General features: G+C 49.6%; 1 protein-coding gene across 2 annotated transcripts in view; it reads left to right on the forward strand.

Moving 5' to 3' along the window:
• Nucleotides 1–13,564, forward strand: part of LOC138527375 (uncharacterized) — a 339,830-nt gene that overhangs the window by 258,018 nt on the left and 68,248 nt on the right. For both annotated transcript variants that reach the window (XM_069638451.1, XM_069638452.1), the window contains one exon: nucleotides 8,853–8,959. In XM_069638451.1, coding sequence (XP_069494552.1) covers nucleotides 8,853–8,959 — 107 coding nt within the window. The remainder of the gene's footprint in view (nucleotides 1–8,852; nucleotides 8,960–13,564) is intronic.

The following is a 13,564-nucleotide window of genomic DNA, read 5'->3' on the forward strand; positions in this document are numbered from 1 at the left end:
CTGGGTCTGTCATTGCGCTTTGGTCTCGGTGTGCTTTCCCTTTTGCTTGTGTCGCGGGGTCCACTCCCCAGAGTTGTACTAGATTTGGTTCCTGCCTTATTTGTGGAGTCTGCCGGATGGGTTGTTGTTGTCTTTCCCTGGATTTTGACATGTGTGCCAACCTCGTTGATTCTGTTAGCTTGTGGGGGTGATCCTCTGCGGGCCCCAGTTCTTCTTGGGCCTTCAGCTGGTGTGGTCTGCCTCCCCTTAATATGTCGTTGGTCCCGTCTCCTGAGCGGGTTCTGCAACTCTGGGGGCCTCTTTTCTATGCTGGTGGGCACCACCGGAGCCTCTCACACTCCCTGATTGGGCATGCGTTGCTCTGTAATCTTGGGTCGGAGTCTACGGTTGCGGGGCGGCCTGTGGTTATCGTCTCCTCCTTTCCCAGGGGGTCTTTCTACCTTGAAGGCACTCTCGCTCTCTCCGTTTGTTAGCGTGAAGTGCGTGGGTGAAAGACGAGCACAGAACGTGTAATTCTTTTCTCCCCTTAGATCACGACGAGAAGCGGTGTGCGGCTTGCAAGCTCCTTTGGCCTAAGACCGTTAAGGAGTGATGTGTAAAGCGGTGGGCCACGTACGGTATGTCACGGGCTGAACCCTCCTCCCCCACCGTCACACCTGCCAAAAGTGACAGGGACACCTCCGATGACCAAACAACCGTATCGGATGTTATAGACCTTGAGGCGGACACTTCTAGGTCCGCCACGCCCATCCCCGACCTTTCAAGGCCTGACAAGGCCTGACAAGTCACGCTTTAGGGATAACATCCAGCGACACGGGCGTACAAAAGCCGCAACACACTAAACACACAACCCCACCACCAATTTCGACAGTTCCGTCGAAAAAGGTGAAGGCGCCAACAGGGCCATCGAAAATTTCGGCGGATTCCTCTGAACGGGTAGATCAACAGCCTTCCCCGCGTCTTCGCAGAATGGGGCTTCTAAGAGAAAGACCTGTTCGCAACTCAGGAGAACGGCCAATGCCAAGACTACGCCTCCAGGTACCCCCAGAACCGATCCAAGGGGAGCGGTCTCTGGATAACATGGTCAGGGAAATTTGTTTACGCTTTTCCCCCCCCGACTCCCCTACTCAACAAGATAGTGCACAAGATGCACCAGGAACCAATCACCATGATATTGGTAGCCACCATGTGGGCCCGCCAACCCTGGTTCGCTCATCTAATGAAAATGTCCCTCTCCCCACCAATAAAACTATCCTGTCCGTACAACATGTTGTCTCAAGACAGGGGGGAGTCCCTACACCCATGCCCACAAACTCTGAATTTAGCGGCCTGGCTCCTGAGGTCATAGAGTTTGGACACCGTCGGCTCCCTCAGAGATGCTTGGATATTCTCAGGGAGGCTAACCTAACACCCGCTATTGCTATTCCAGCAAATGGAAACAGTTTGTCATCTGGTGTAATACCAAGGGCGCCAATCCCATCGATTGCTCACCCACACACATTGTGCTGTACATAACCCATTTGTTAGACACAGGGTTGGTCTTCAATTCCCTAAAAGTTAATCTGGCTGCTCTTTCAGCATACACCACGTCACAACAAAAGGTGTCGTGGTGGAAAATACCAGTGATTAAAGCTGTAATGTCCACAGCTGTGCACTTCGAAACTTTTTCGGCAGAGGGCGTCCTGCGTCAATGGCGTCAGGTCCATGTCCCTTGAAGGCCTCCATCGAGGGTGACGTCAAAGGATGTTATAAATAGGACGCACGGCGCCCATAGCCTCAGTACCGTTTTTTCCAGTTAACTTCGTGAGACTCGGCGCGCCTCGTGTGTTTTCGTCGTAGAAGATGTCTTTCTCTTCAACCCCTCCGACTCCGCGGTCTGGCTTTAAGACCTGCCGGGACTGCAAGTCGAAGATGTCGCTCACCAACCCCCACTGCATTTGTTTGTGGTGCCTGGGCGAGTCGCACGACACCAATGACTGCTCGAAATGCCAGTCGCTGACTGCCAAGGTCTTGTGGGAGCGGAAGGGGAAGCTCCAGGTAGGTAGGGGCTCGAAGTCTAAGTCCAAGTCCAAGGGGGTTTCCACTGACGACTCGAGGGGCGACTCTCCGCGTCTGAAGGATTCCTGGGGATCTCGGTCCCGGAGTGGGTCCCACCACTTGTCTTCCTCATCCCGGCACTCGAGGAAACACGTCACTGGTCACCTTCCCCGTCCTCCTCGGAGGATGGTGCCTCGAGGAAGGTTACATGCCCTACGAAGTCCTTGACTCCAGAGGAATGGGCGGCATTTCAGAAATCCATGATGGCGATTTTTCAATCGCAGGACACGGGTCCGGTCGCGCCTTATGACGAAGCCGGCCAGGATCGGTCTTGTTCCGTGGCTCGCACGCCTTCGGACTCGGGTTCACGACGCGACATACATTGGGAGCCGTCGAGGTCCCGTACGGACAAGGAAACGAAAGGTCGCAAGAGACGTGTCTCTAGGTCTCGGTCCTCGTCCCCAGCGAAACCGTAGCTACCTATGGAGGGCTCGATGCCGGCATTGACTCGGTCAGCGCTGTGTCCGTCCGACTCGGACGTCAACGCTTTGCCGTCATACCAGCCCACGGCGCCGTCAGCACCTCTGTCGACGCCAAAGCCTTCGGCGCTCGCGACGTCGAGGTTGTCGACGCTTTCGACGTCGAAGCCTTCAACTCTTTCGGGGATTTTTTCTCAGAGTGTGCCTTTGGAGTTCCCGGACATCATGGATCCTCCGAAGATGAGGAAGACTATGTCAAAGTCGATGTGGCCAGTTGTGGCCTCCAGGCCCTCTTCTTTCACCAGACCTGGGTTTCACCTCCCTAAGGCTGATATTTACGAAGAGGAGGAGAGGTCTGAGTTTGAGGGCCCTGGTGAACTGGATGAGGCTCCACAATTTTCTGGTGACACAGTTGGAGGAGTTGAGACAGTCCCTTCATGATGCCAGTGGGTTGGACACTTCCCGGGAAGTGGACCTTGGTAGACCTGAGCCTGGGGCTCATGCGGAGTCGTCGTACAGAAGGTTCATGTCACGGGTCTCGGAGTATCTGGGCTGGTCCAGTCCTCCTGAAGACTTTGTGCAGGACGATCTGATGGACATTTTAGATCAGGGCGCGTCCTCTGACCGAGTTTTGCTTTTTCATCCATCCTTGCAGAAAAGGGTGGCAGCGCTTGGCAGTCCTGGATAATCTTCCGGCTGGTAATTAGTCCTTGACCAAGAAATACTGCCCTTCCATTAGCAACCCCAGCTATTTATCTACTCACCCCACTCCTGAGAGTTTGGTGGTTCAGGCGGCTACGGCCACTTCGAGGCAGGCGGTGTACCCTTCCATCTCTCCGGATAGGGACCACAAGCGATTTGACGGTTGGGCACGGAAGGTGTTTTCTGCTGGGAGCATGGCCTTGAAATCGGCCAACTCCATGTGTGCCTTGGCAAAGTTTACCCACACTCTGTGGAATTGTGGATCTTTTGCGGCTGAGCGTATTCCCGAGGGGGAAGAAAGGGATGGTTTCCTTGCTATCGTGCAGGATGGCAAGGATGCCATGTGTGAGGCCTTTCAGTCGGGTTTGGATACGGCTGACAGTGTGAGCCGGTCCATGGCTGCGAGCACAGTTATACGCAGATTTGCGTGGTTGCAGAAGGTGGGGTTTGCTCCAGATGTGCAAAGCCTTCTTCTGAACATGCCCTTTGATGGCACACATTTATTTGGCAGCAAGGCTGACGAGAGCCTTGACAGGTTGCAGACCTCAAAGGCTGCGGCAAAATCTTTAAACGCTGTGGTGCGTCCACCTCCGCCTTTTCGTCCTAGGGGACAGCAGTGGAGGGGAGGTTCCTTTCGTTACTACTCCTCCTTTGGTAGAACGAAAGGGGCGCCAGTCAAAGGGGCCAGCGAAAAAGTACCCGTGGTGGTCTGGGAAATCGTGGTGCCAAAGCCGCTCAGGCAGCTGCCTCTTTGCCTTCAGGCACTGCCGCAGCCGCTTCCAAACAGTCATGAGGCCATGTCCTATGGTTCGCCGGTTGGGGGCAGACTGTCTCAGCATCTCAAAGAATGGCTGGCCATTACTTCAGATGCGTGGGTTCTGGATACCATGGCCCACGGCTACTGCCTTCCCTTCCTTCAGCGGCCTCACGACAATCCACCGGGGAAACTCTCTTTGAAGATTCCGGATCCGCTCCTTGCGCAGGAAATCTTGACCCTGCTGGAGAAAGGCGCTATAGAACTGGTGCATGTAGCAGAGGGGAACAAGGGATGGTATTCCCCTTATTTTTTGATCCCAAAGAAAGACGGGGGATTGAAACCCATCATGGACTTGCGTTGCTTGAACAAACTTCAAGACGGAGGCCTTCGAGGGACATGGACCCGACGCCATTGATGCAGGACGCCCTCTGCCGAAAAAGTTTCCGAAGTGCACAGCTGTGGACATTACATGTCAAAGATGTGGAATGCGTTGGAGAAACATCCAGTCGAAAGAACGTTACCAGTTCACCCAGCTCCTCGATGGGATCTAAATGTGGTTTTAACCAGACTCATGGGATCTCCCTTTGAGCCAATGCATAAAGCAAGTCTAAAAGACCTTACTTACAAGATGGCTTTCTTAGTGGCTATCCCTTCTATTAGAAGGGTTAGTGAACTACAGCCCCTTTCGGTTCTAGACCCTTTTGTTACGGTCCACAGGGATAAGGTAGTTCTGTGCAATCATGCCAGATTTGCGCATAAATTCATCTTGAAGTTCCATGTGAACCAATCGATCGAACTACCTACCTTTTTCCAGAATCTCACTAGCATGCCCGAAAGAAGCCTACACACACTAGATGTGCACAGGGCAGTCATGTTCTACCTGGAAAGAACTAAACCACTGAGGAAAACAAACCAATTTTTCGTTTCAGTGGCAGCTGGTAGAGAAAGGGATCCTGTCTCTAAATCAGCTATCTCAAGGTGGATTGTCAAATGCATCCCACTATGTTACGCTCTTGCTAGGAGAGAACTGCCCTTCAAGCCTAGAGCGCACTCTACTCGGGGCACTGGGGCATCCATAGCATTCATTGCAAATGTTCCCCTAGAGTCCATTTGCAAAGCGGCAACCTGGAGTTCTGTACACACCTTTACAAAACACTGTTGCCTAGACACTCATTCTAGGTCTGATTCTCAGGTGGGACAAGCAGTACAAAGACATCTTTTCTCTACTGTTCCTTCTCACAACCGACCTCCAACTCCGGGAACTGCTCGCTAGCCTATGCACAGCATGTGATTCTAAGCAGATTAACAAGCATCAGAATACATGCATTACTCACTGGAATGGCATTTCTGATGATTGTATCTGCTTAGATTCACATGCGCCCTCCCTACCTCCCCGCTCGGGATGGAAGGAACATAGACGTCTTACTACTTTCTCTCTTCATGTACTCACTCACAATAGCCTTGAGCTACCTCATGGCAGAAAAAAAACAGTCGGAGCGACCTCTGCGCGTGAGGGATTTTGGGTACACTACATATCACCATAGGGATAGTGTTACAGACACGCCTATGCTGACGTCCCCTTTCGGTCCCCGAAAGACAAGATGCAATACTCAGCGGTTACCACTGGATGTCGGACCATATGCACAGCATGTGAATCTAAGCAGATACAATCATCAGAAGTACTATTACGGTAAGTAATGCATGTCATATTGTCCCCAGTCCTTGCAGAGCTATTCAACACTTTTAAAGAACAAGGCAACATAACCCAATCCGTTAACGGGGCTAAATTACTAGTCTTCCATAAACAGAGTAAGAACCCAGCGTTACCCAGTTCATATGACCCGATAGCGCTAATCAACCTAGATGCCAAATTGTTGATGAAAATTCTAGTGAATAGACTGTCACAAGTCCTCCCGAAACTGATCCACCAGGACCAGTTGGGATTTATCCCCAACAGACAGATCCATGGCAATATAAGGAGAATAATCCACCTGGTAGAAAAGACAGGGATCACACAATCACCAGCAATATTATTATCCCTCGATGCAGAAAAAAGCGTTTGACCGTGTCGTGTGGACCCTTCTCTTCTGTATACTGAGAAAAATGGGCATGGGGTAAGCCTTCATCGACATGATCTGGGCCAACTATAACACTCCAAGCATTAGTATAGCGGTGACTGGAGAGATATCAGACATGGTCCGAATAGAGAGAGGAACCAAACAGGAGTGCCCCTTTTCCCCACTTCTTTATGCAAGCTTCCTGGAGCCCCTATTCGTGCGAATAAGGGAAACCCCAGCTGTAATAGGCATAGACATGGCAGGTAATTCCCACAAAATAGCAGCATATGCGGACGACATGCTAGTGGTACTGGGGGACCCAGAAAAGACCCTACCACTCCTACTACATGAGATTGAGACATTTGGAGCTATCCCGGGACTGAAAATTAGTAGACAAAAATCAGAAATACTTATATTGGCGGCTAATAGAGACCCGATTCCGCATCAGGCCACAGCACTACAGCTGAAGGTGGCAGACAAAGGGGTCAAATACCTGGGAGTTACATTAACCTGAGGGATTGATAAACTATATGGAGAAAACTACCCCCAGCTGCTAAATAAGATCAAAAGGGATGCAGAGAGATGGAACCCCATGGTGGAACCGCATTACAGTGGTCAAAATGACCATCCTACCCTGGCTCATGTACCTGTTCCAGGCATTCAAAGTCCCTTCCTCTTATTTCAAAGCCCTGACCAAAATAATGATGGGTTATATCTGGAAGAAAAAGACACCCAGAACATTCCTCACAGCACAGAGACAGAACGGTGGCTGTGCACTCCCACATTTCCGTAAATATTACAAAGCATCTCAACTCTGGGTGCTGAAAGAGTGGATCCCAGAAGGATCCCAGAAAATGTGGGGCTCCCACGACAAGGCGGTAGCAACAACCCAGCTTCGCCATCTCCTTTGGTGCGGGAAACAACACAGACACCCGAATCTACAAATCAGCGCGGTAATGAAAGCAGCACTAGATATATGGGACAAGACCATGAAAGAAGAGTCACTAACGAAAGACCCGGCCTCATTTATGCCAATGTGTAGGAATCCGGAATTCCCCCCAGGCATGGAAAAGGGTACATACCAGAAATGGGAAGAGGCTGGCTACAATGAGATAGAAGACGTGTACTATGCCCAGGAAATAAGGACATTTGAAGAATGCGTAACACAGCTGGGACTATCCCCCAAAGATGGATATAAATATGAACAGCTACACCATTGGCTACAATCCCCACGGATCATACAAGCAGCGACAAGGGAATTGACCCCATTCGAAACATACATCACGACACACACAGGCACTAAGAAGTTTGTCTCTGCCACTTATAAATTCCTAAATGTCCAGACAGAAGAAGTTAAATGGTCATACATGCAAAGATGGGGGAAAAAACCCTAGGGGGTACCTATTCAAAAGAGCACTGGGAACACACATGGGAGGCGATTCCCAAAGTCACGAGAGCAATACAGACCAGGGAAATGTGGACAAAGATCTTAGTCCAATGGCACTATACCCCAGAGAGGTTCCACACTATGTGCAGAACAACATTGAATAAATGCTGGAGAGAATGTGGATGGGTGGGGGCTTGGAGACGCATTCGGTGGAACTGCCTGGCAATCCAGCAATTTTGGGGTGAAGTCAAAACTCAAATGCAGGAGATGACTGCGGCCGTCGGCGGGACCGGGGGAAGAAGTGTGGATGTGTGGGCTCTGGGACCCCCAAGAGAAGGTAATGTCAAAGACGCAGAGACGGAATTTCATGGGACTACTGATAGCGGCATGGCTGGCGATAGCCCAAAAATGGAAACAGATTTCCCCACCGACAGTTTACGAATGGCTACAGAGAGTGTGGACACATATCGCAATGAAACGAATCACCTACAACATCCAAGGGGAACGGCCGAAATTTCGGATAGACTGGGGCACAACCCTTAACTACCTACAAGGAGATTACATGGAACAATGGTGCCCACATAAAATAAGGATTCTAGACATGTTTAATTAGAGGCTACAGGGACGACGGCCGAGGCCTCCTGATAGACACAGAGACACCTTCCGGAGGGGGCGGGAGGTTTGGGAGGGAGACTGGATGTTGGAGATTTCAATGTCATTATTATATGTATGGTAAAGAAAACCCTAATAAAAACATGTTTTTTAAAAAAAGATGGTTTGATTTCCCATGGTGTTTTCTCTTTCCCTTTTATAAGTTAAAGAGTTGGGGTGCGACAGGATTCTGATGACAATATCCTCTATAGACAGAGGGGATATCGGTAGGGGTGTGTTGGACAAAAGGGGGGAATACAGCATCTCACCTGAGGGCATTCCTCCAACAGTCCCCAAGGACCCTGTGTCCAGGTGATCCTCCTGCACTGGCCCACCCCCAGGGTCTGGTTCCAAAGGCGATAGCCGTGCCCTGGCCACCTGAACAAAGAGTCCCTAGGGTCTATATGTGAAACCGCCCTCAGGTTTCTCACAGGGCACTAAACTACCGGCAGTCCTGACCTGCCGGGATTTCAGGCCCCTACCGGCATGTTTTTCATGGAAGCACCAACACCGTTAACAGTGCTGGTGCTTCAGTGTGCCCCGTCCCATGGAGTCCTATGGACCTCCACGGGAATGGGGACTTACCTGCCGCCGCCATTTGTGATATCCCAGTAGCACCGGGATGCCAGGCGGCGGTAACAGTTACAGGATTTGGCGGCAACCTAGCACCGGCGGCTTACCGCCAACCTCTCAATGAGGCCCAGTAAGGTTCTATATTTAGTATTTGCCTCTATCAACCACTCCCCTTATTTGATCTTTCATCTTGCTCTCTCCTTTTTCAGGTACTTCATGCAGACATCTGCACACAGGCATCCCTTCTTCAGGACGCTGACGTCATTGTTCTCAACAATGTCTTTGAGTACTTTCTGGATGAGGATGCACAGATCAGGTAAATCCAAGAAAGTCTTGAACTCTTCGTAACGCCTTGTTCATTTGTCAGTTTAACAATTGTCAATTTAAATAGTGATGGAAGAACGCAAGCCAGTCATATAATTGGCCGAAAGGTGATCTTACATTTTCATGATGACATCTCAGTTGCCAAAAGTGAGGTGATGCAAGGAGTGGGTGGACAACTTATTCAATGAGGTTATTTTAATTCACAGCATGAGCTGCATATGTTAGTATGCAACCAAGCCATTGAAGGATTGTGTTTACGTTTAAGGGGCAAGAACTGCAAAGTCTGCAGAACTTGAAATGTTTTTATAAAGTCTCATGGAGTGGGAACTGTGACAAAGTCATCTGCCTAACGTCTTTGGTGGATTGTGGGGTTGCCGAAGGGGCTAGATGCCGCCACAAGCCATGGGATGCTGGGCCTAGGAGCGGCATACAGAGGATGTCCTGGCTGCTGCAACCATGTCACATGCGGATGGCAGGTTCTCGTCACATTGCCACCACAGTCACTTCTGCTGTTAAGACGTTTAAGAGTAATCTACTATTGGAACAACATTTAAACTGATGTCAGTTCATGGAACCCTTACCTGCTGGAAAGAAGATGCTTTCAGAAATAAGGGGAGCTTTCCTGACCTCACTCCTGGCCCTCATGTGGTGAGACAGGGGCAGGGTTAAGGCCAGGGAAACCCTCCTGGGGAAGACAAACTGTGAAGGTAGGGGACTGGGTCCCGTGAACGGATGAAGAAAGATGCAGCAGTAGAATCAATGTATTTATTGTTTTATATAGCACCTTAATCCAAGGCGCTTTACAGTTAACAACAAGAACACATTAAACATTGAACAGTAGAAGCAATAACAGTAAACATGAATCAAACCAGAAAATCAGCATTTAGAACAATTTGCATGAGAAAAGGGGAAAGGAGAGGAAGGGGGTGGGGAAGGAGAGAAGAGGGAGAGAAAGTAGTGAGTAAAGTGAATAGTAGGAGGAAGGAGAATTTAGAAGAGAAGGGGAAAGATAAAGAGAACAAAAAGAAGGGTAGTAGAGGGAGGGAGAGAAGGGTGAGAGAGGGAAGGATGTCAGGGAGGGGAATGAAGGAGTGATTTCAATGAGGAGCGGAAGGAGGAATAGGTGAGGGAGGAGCGGATAGAAAAAGGTAGGGAGTTCCAGTGTAAGTGGGCAAGGAGCTGAAAAGAGCAGAAATGAGAGGAGGCACAAGGGGTTTGGGGGACCGAGAGTAAGAAGAGATCAGCAGAACGAAGAGAGCGAGAGGGGGTGTAGAATGAGAGAAGAGAGGAGAGATAAGGAGGAGCAAGGTCGTGAAGAGATTTAAAGACAAGACAAAGGAAGTGCAATTTAAGTTGGGAGTGGAAAGGAAGCCAACCTAAGTGAGAAAGGGAGTTGGAAATTGAGTCGTGTTGGGAGAGAAGACAGAGGGTACGGATGGCGGTGTGGTAAGGGAATTTGAGGGGGGCAAGATGGGAAGCGGGGAGACCTAAGTAGAGAGAAGAAGAATAGAAGAGTCGAGAATAAATGAGTAAATCTATGGTAAACTGGATAGCCTTGAAAAGCAGTGAAGTAACTCTTCAGATGTAACTTTTCACTGTGTTTAAATTAGAAGCTTGATGCACGTGTTATGTAGGTTGATATTGATGCACGAGTTGCATGAGTTGAATATGATGCATGTGTTGCATAGGTAATGCAATAACAGCTCGTGTTCTGAAAGAGGAGGAAAAAACTCTGCCGAGTACTTTGCTGTAAACGTTCCGATTCAGAAAGTACAATGAACGGGTAGCTAGATTATTGCTTTCAGCAGGAGACAATGAGGAACGCGTAGCGCTCAATTCGGATGCGGGTAGAAAGTTTTACTAGGCGGCAGAGGCAGTAGTATATGTCTGTAACAAGGTCTGAAGTGATACAACGTTAACTTTATATGGGTTGAAGAAACATGTACTCACGTTTGCCACGACAGAACGGTCGCGGAGCGACTATGCCATGACGGCGAAGAGAACGTAGAAGGCAGAGTGGGAAAGGCACAGAGAAAGTGGGAAAGGTGAGTCGGGAAGAAAGAAAAGGAAGAATGCATTTACTTAGTAGGAATTTCAGGCAGCGTAGCACAGAGTGAAGATTGTAGCAACGCACAGGATGAAAACCTCTGAGTACCTTTAAAGGAATTAATGGGTAGAATAACGGCGGCTATGATTAATAAAACTAGATTGTGGAAGGTGCATGTAAAATGCAGACCCATTGGATGTCATGTTGGAATGGGGGCAAGGTTTATTTATGAAGTTTCCACTTGTTCCATGAAGAATAGTGATGTATGCCACCTGCCTCTTTAAGGGAATTGAAGAACAATGGTCTATATAACTGGCAGCACATGCACAATCAGTCCCCCTTGCACGGATAAGTCTACAGCGGGAAAGAGAGGGACCTTAATAGAACTCAAGAAACTCACCAGCCAGCCTTCCATCGCTTAGGGCCTTGACTCTCGTACACTTAAGAACAGATAGGCTAAGGGAGTGCAGAGGAAGGGTTTCAAGAGGACCACTTCAAGATGGCAGTATCCAGCCCTTAGCTCATATAAAAAAAATGCAAGCCATCCAGAGGGGTGTGGCCCACCAGCCGAGCCATCCACTGGCTGCCTGAGGAGACGCGTCTAAATTCCCTTACCCAGAGAGAGTATCGAAGGCAGGGCCAGGGTGTGGCAAGCAGAGAGATGACAGCCCAAGGGGAGGGACAGGCTAATTCCAAGTCCTCCCACATCAGGGCTGTAAGCCATCCCCATAGGCAGAGCTCGACATCCAGTTCCCATCTCAGTTCACAAACCCGAGTCACTTTTTCACCAGACGGGGTGGTAGGTGGGGTCAAACCCCTCTAAAAGGCTGGGCATGTGCCAGAAGGCTGTGGGAATTAAGAGCTTACTGGAGAGGTGAACAGAAGGAGCTGAAGGCAGAAGGCCAGAGTGGAGACATCAGAAGCAGGGATAAGCGTGAGGCAGGAGAGAAGAACATAAGCCTCGGAGGCTGGCGTAATGAAGGGCTAGATGCATGGACTTCCAGCTGGGCGCTGAGGTGAGGCTTGCATTATGATAATATCCTTCTTGGCTTAAATATTGTGTTTCTTTGTGCTGTGGTTTCCTTTGTTAGCTTTGTGCTTTGAATTCCCACTGTTTCTTCGTTGTGTGTTGCTCCCTCGCTTTGTTGCTCCCCTGACCCCCACTGGCTTTGTGCATTCTGTTGTGAGTGAGGACTTAGGCCTGCGCTCGTTCCCCCCACTGCTGCCACTTCCACCTGGGTGCTGAAGTGAGGCTTGCATTTTGATAATTTGATAAAATCCTTGTGGGCTTAAAGATTGTGTCTCTTTGTGCTATGGATTCCATCGTTTTTCGTTAGCATTGTGCTTAGATTTCCCACTATTTCCTCGTCGTGCGTTGCTCTCTCCCTTTGTCCCTCCACTGACACCCATTGGCTACTAGGCCCTGTTCATTTATAGCTTACAAGGTTGCCTCATGCCCGTCGCAGCCCATGCGGCTAAGGGCCACGAGGCAAAGGTCAGCCCTGACAGCTGCAGCTCCACAGGGTGTTAGCTGGTTTTCGCCATGGGACCATGCAACACAGCCGTCAACCAGCAAAGACTGACAAGGTAAGAAGGTTGTAGGCTAGGGGAGCAGCCATTGCTGCTCTCTATTGAACTGCCTCTCCTCTCCCTTTACCCCTATTAGCTTATTCTGCAGTCTGCGGCACTTGGCAGTTGTTTTTTATTCTTATCCAGCATTGGTGAATTGCCGAAATTAGCCTCTGGGTTTGCCCCCTTTTTTCTAGTTGAATCTGTGTGTTCTTGTATTGCTGCAGCATTTAAAAACTAGGCTTTTTAGCTCTCTGCCTCTTTCTGTGCTCTTTTTCTCTCTCTGATGATACTCGTTTCTTGGTGCCGTGCTTCTGCTTTATGATGTTACCTAGGCTTTCTCCCTTCATTGACACTTGACTCTAGTTGTGTCATTGCTAATGGTTACAGTTGGTGTTGTGCTCTGCACTTCTTCCTTCCCCTCTCCTGCCTCCTCTTTGCACTCTCCCTAAATGGTGCTCTCTATCTCCCCTATCTTCTCTAACTGCTATTCTGTCACCTATCCCATCTCTCTGATGAAGACTGGAAGGAAAAAGTTCGAAAAGGATCTCCTGGTCTCCAATCCAGGCCTACCCTTGCTGACACCTATTTCAATGCTTCTTCTAGGCAGACTCTCACCAACACCGACATCCTCTTTGTTGTTCCTTTGCCGAAACCAATGGACTCCCCATAGGGTCTCTGTGCTCTCCCCTTTCTCTTCCTCTCCCATTAACTCATGGCATCCTTCCTATGCACTACGGTCATCATTAATGTCTTCCAAAATGGCACTGTCGTGGTCCAGGGCTCTCAGCCCAACCGCCTCCTTCTTGATAGGCGTCTTCTGTCTCTAATCAACTACCTCCCCGCTCCTGCCACCCCTATGGCCTCTCTGACACCTCAGACCGGTGTACCACACTCCTGTACCCCGCCTCGTAAAACCTTTAAAACTGGCAACCTGCTCTACTTAGCAACCCTCAAGTCTCGCTCTGCCGTAAACACTCT

This window comes from Ambystoma mexicanum, chromosome 14, assembly GCF_040938575.1.
Source record: "Ambystoma mexicanum isolate Mex_15411 chromosome 14, UKY_AmexF1_1, whole genome shotgun sequence".
Taxonomy (NCBI): Eukaryota; Metazoa; Chordata; class Amphibia; order Caudata; family Ambystomatidae; genus Ambystoma; species Ambystoma mexicanum.